The 4,259-nt window shown below is 34.5% G+C and overlaps 1 protein-coding gene across 1 annotated transcript; it reads left to right on the top strand.

Annotated features, from left to right (window-relative positions):
- The first annotated feature begins 1,921 nt into the window (after positions 1-1,921).
- Positions 1,922-3,641, top strand: LOC141620223 (uncharacterized). The gene is made up of 2 exons (XM_074437149.1): positions 1,922-2,407; positions 3,312-3,641. The coding sequence occupies exons 1-2, from the start codon at positions 1,922-1,924 to the stop codon at positions 3,639-3,641; spliced, it is 816 nt and encodes a 271-aa protein (XP_074293250.1).
- Positions 3,642-4,259: the final 618 nt, after the last annotated feature.

Below are 4,259 nucleotides of genomic sequence, written 5' to 3'. Positions count from 1 at the left end.
TTTGGCGGCATTTTGAGCTGATAGAAGAAAGGAAACGTAAGCACATAACCTACAACTCAAAATAAACAAGACCCTCCATGAAAGAAGTACTCGGCCGAGTATGGTGAGATACTCGGTCGAGTATGGACTACTCGGTCGAGTACTACTATTACTTGGCCGAGTGTTCCACTCCAGTTGCCAAACGTCGAAAACACAGAAAACATACTCGATCGAGTACGCCTATTACTCGGCCGAGTGGTCACAATCCATTAGGTACTACTACGTACACAACAATCAACACTCGGTCGAGGGCCTGGTTACTCGGCCGAGTCAATCCGAGTGGTCACAATCTAGTAGGTACTACTACGTACACAACAATCAACACTCGGTCGAGTGCCTGTTTACTCGGCCGAGTCATGCCAAAAACAAGCTACGAACTTACATTAACATACTTAAACAAGCTTTTCTATATATATATATATATATATATATATATATATATATATATATATATATATATATATATATATATATATATATATATATATATATATATATATATATATATATATATATATAGTGTCAAGTTCTCCTAAGTCCTTAATATCTTTTGAGTCTCTAAGTCTTTATTAGGGCCCATGGATTAGGAAAATGGAGAGTGGAGATTTTCCTACTTTAATCACAATATAGGCGTGAAAAAAAAAGAAAATAGGTTGAGGAGGAGAGAGGGTGAGTGTGTCAGTACTATTACCTATTACCCACTATGCACACACAAATACATGTATAATCATCCAACAACCTTCCTCAACACAATTCTAAGGAAACTCCACCAAAACACAATTTGAAAAAACTCATCTTCCTGGCGATAATTTTGGCGATAATTTAAAGCAAAACCTACATTCTTCATTTATCATCTTCCTTTATCATCTTCCTTTATCATCTTCCTTTATTATCCTCTATTCTCACAAACAAACAATAAGACCAGCGTCCAACGTCAAAAATGCCGGATTTGCAAATGATTCCATTTGGCCATGGTAATTTTTGGATTGTTTTTTTATTTTCTTCATTCAAAGTTAGGTTATATATCTTTTTTTATCAAAACATTAGCTTAAATATGAACAGTTGCTTAAATATGAGAAGGAAGTGTATTTTAGGTTATTTTTGAAGCTTGTTTTTCATTATTTGAAATCTGTAAATCCACTCTTTCAACATGAACTCCAGCATTATAGAGTTCAACATCAACTCTGTGAAGAAGAAGTTAAACTTTAAATGTAGTATCTGGTAGAGTTCAACATCATATTTAAGTTTCTTATTTGTAAGAGTGAATGTAGTATCTGCAACGTGACAGTAAAAAGACGAATAAAGTGTTACTGTAACATTCAAAAGTGTAATTCTGACGGATGAAAGAGTAATTTCATGATTAACAAAACTGTAATTATAATGGTCGTAAATGTAATTGTAACTACAAATGGTGTGATTTTAAGCAACAAAAGTATTATTGTAATTATTATGGTAGATAAGTACAATTGTAATTGTAGTCGTACAAAGTGTTATTTTAACATCTAAAATTGTTATTATAATAGAGAAAGGTTCTAAATTTGTAAACAGTAATTCTAATAGGAGAAAGTATAATTGTAACAGAGAAAAGTGTAATTTTGACTAGTAAAGGTGTGATTGTAACAGACAAAATCTGTAAATTTCTAAACTGTAATTCTAATAGTAACAAGTATAATTGTAACAGACAAAAGTGTAATTTTAACAACCAAAAGGGTTATTGCAACAGAAAAGCTGTAAGTTTTTAAACTGTAATTGTAATAGTAAAAAGTATAATTCTAACAGACAAAAGTGTAGTGATAACAACAAAAAGTGTAATTTCAAGGAAGATATAATTTTAACAAATATATGGGTTACTTTAATATTGTTATGAAAACAATTGATAATAATGACACTATTGACAGATAATATTGAGCACAATGGAAAACGAAAGCCGGACGAGGAAGAATTTTGCAGGGACGTTGAAGCTAAGTTCACCCCCTATGTTGGCCAGGAATTTCTGGAAATAGAGGAAGCAGTGACATTTTATAGAATTTATGCTGTTGCTTGTGGTTTTGATGTGCGTAAGTACACGACTAAGAAATGGCGTGGCGGGGAAATAAAATCTAAACTGTTGGTTTGCAACCGGGAGGGGTTCAAACATAAGGGACAATTGGAGTGTAGTGGCCGCCAGGACTCAGGTAGGAGACACAAAGTCAGGCGCGTTGGCTGCAAAGCGAGGATTATGCTATTCATGAGGAATGGGGAATTAAGAATTGACAGATTCCACAGTGGCCATAACCATGAACTCGTATCAGCCAGAGATAGAGAGTTTCAAAAGTTGGCATGCAACATAACAGACTATCACAAAATGATAATACTTTATAATTCAAAGGTGAGTATTCCAAGTTTTCTGAAGTTAGCCTTCGCCTTCTTGAACTTACAGTTTTGTTGGTTAGAATTACACTTTGTTGGAGTCATTGGAATTCTACATTTGTCTGTTAAAATTACACTTTTGTATATTACAATAATACATATATCCGTCAAAGTTACAATTTATTTTGCCAAAATTACAGTTTTGTTGATTACAATTACACTTTTCTTGATTAAAATTACACTTGTTTATGGTATAATTTCACTTTATTTTGTTAGAATTACACTTTTATCTGCTAAAATTACACTTTTTGCTACTACAATTATACTTTTTCTTGTTAAAACAACACTTTTGTTTTTTGAATTTATACTTTTGTATCTGTTTTAATTACGTTTTTGTTGATTAAAATACATACATCTAAAAGATTGTCAATAATCAACAGCTGAAGATAGGAGCAACGAAGACTTACAAAATTTTGAAGGAACATGTTAATGGGTTTGAAAACATCGGAGCTAGTTTGAATGATTTTAAGAACTTTCACAGAGATGTGAAATGCTACATTCATGAACGGGGCGGTCAGATGTTCGTGGACCACTATAAGGAATTGGCTGTTAATAGGCCAGGGTTCTTCTTTGACTATGATGTTGATTCTGACGGTAGCCTTAGTAAAGCTATATGGGCCGACGGAATCGCTAGAAGGAACTACTCATATTTTGGGGATGCAGTGTCGTTCGATCCGACGTATTCCACCAATAAGTATGACATGTCCTTCACACCTTTCACCGGGGTTGATAACCATAAACGATCAGTCACTTTCTGTGGAGCGCTTGTTGCTCATGAAGATGCAGACTCGTTTAAATGGGTTTTTACCCATTTTCTGGCTGCGATGGGTGGGAAAGAGCCTAAGTAAATTATCACTGATCAGGATCTTGGTATTCTTAAAGCGGTGCCATTGGTGTTCAAGACAGCGCGGCACCGATATTGTATGTGGCATATCATGAACAAGGTGCCAAGCAAGTATGGAATGACGAGAGACGATTATTCAGTCTTTGTAAAGAAATTGAATGCCATAATATGGGATAAAGACATTGAAGCGGCAGAGTTCGATTCAAAATGGGAAGAAATTGGTAGGGAACACAATGTTAATAACATTGTCTGGTTCCAAGAAATGTACGCTAAAAGGAAGCAGTGGGTTATGGCTCATTGTAGAGACCTAGATATGGGGGGTGTTATGAGGAAAACCCAAAGATCATAGAGCGAAAATAGTTTTTTTAAGAGATTTGAGAGTAAGTCAGGAACATTAGTTGAGTTTTCTATGCGTTTTGACAGCGATGGACCAGCAAAGACACACACAGAAACAGTTGACAATCATAATGAGACACACTTTCCCTGTAATATCAATGCATCTAGCTATCGAAGTGCACGGGGCGCAAGTGTACAGTCATAAAGTATTCGAGGAATTTCAAGAAGAGGCCAAGTGCTCAATCGGCACTTGTAAAAGTAGAGGATTTACTGAGTGTGGCTCTTTAGAGGTGACCACTGTAAGAGATGCAAACAGGGACAGAAATTATGAGGTCACATACTGCCCAGGTATCATTCTGTAGCATTTGTTTGTTAAAATTATACTCTTATCCGTTAAAATTACAATTTTTATGAATACAATTACACTTTGGGTTGTTAAAATTATATTTTCATCTGTTAAAATTACACTTTCGTTGATTAAAATTACACTTTGGGTTGTTAAAATTACACATTGGGTTGTTAAAATTGTACTTTGAGTTGTTAAAATTATACTTTTATCCGTTAAAATCACGCTTTTGTTGATTAAAATTACACTTCTGCCGGTTAGAATTACACTTTTGTGTATTACAGT

This window comes from Silene latifolia, chromosome X (genome assembly GCF_048544455.1).
Source record: "Silene latifolia isolate original U9 population chromosome X, ASM4854445v1, whole genome shotgun sequence".
Lineage (NCBI taxonomy): Eukaryota > Viridiplantae > Streptophyta > Magnoliopsida > Caryophyllales > Caryophyllaceae > Silene > Silene latifolia.
This window is presented reverse-complemented; position numbering and strand designations above follow the sequence as displayed.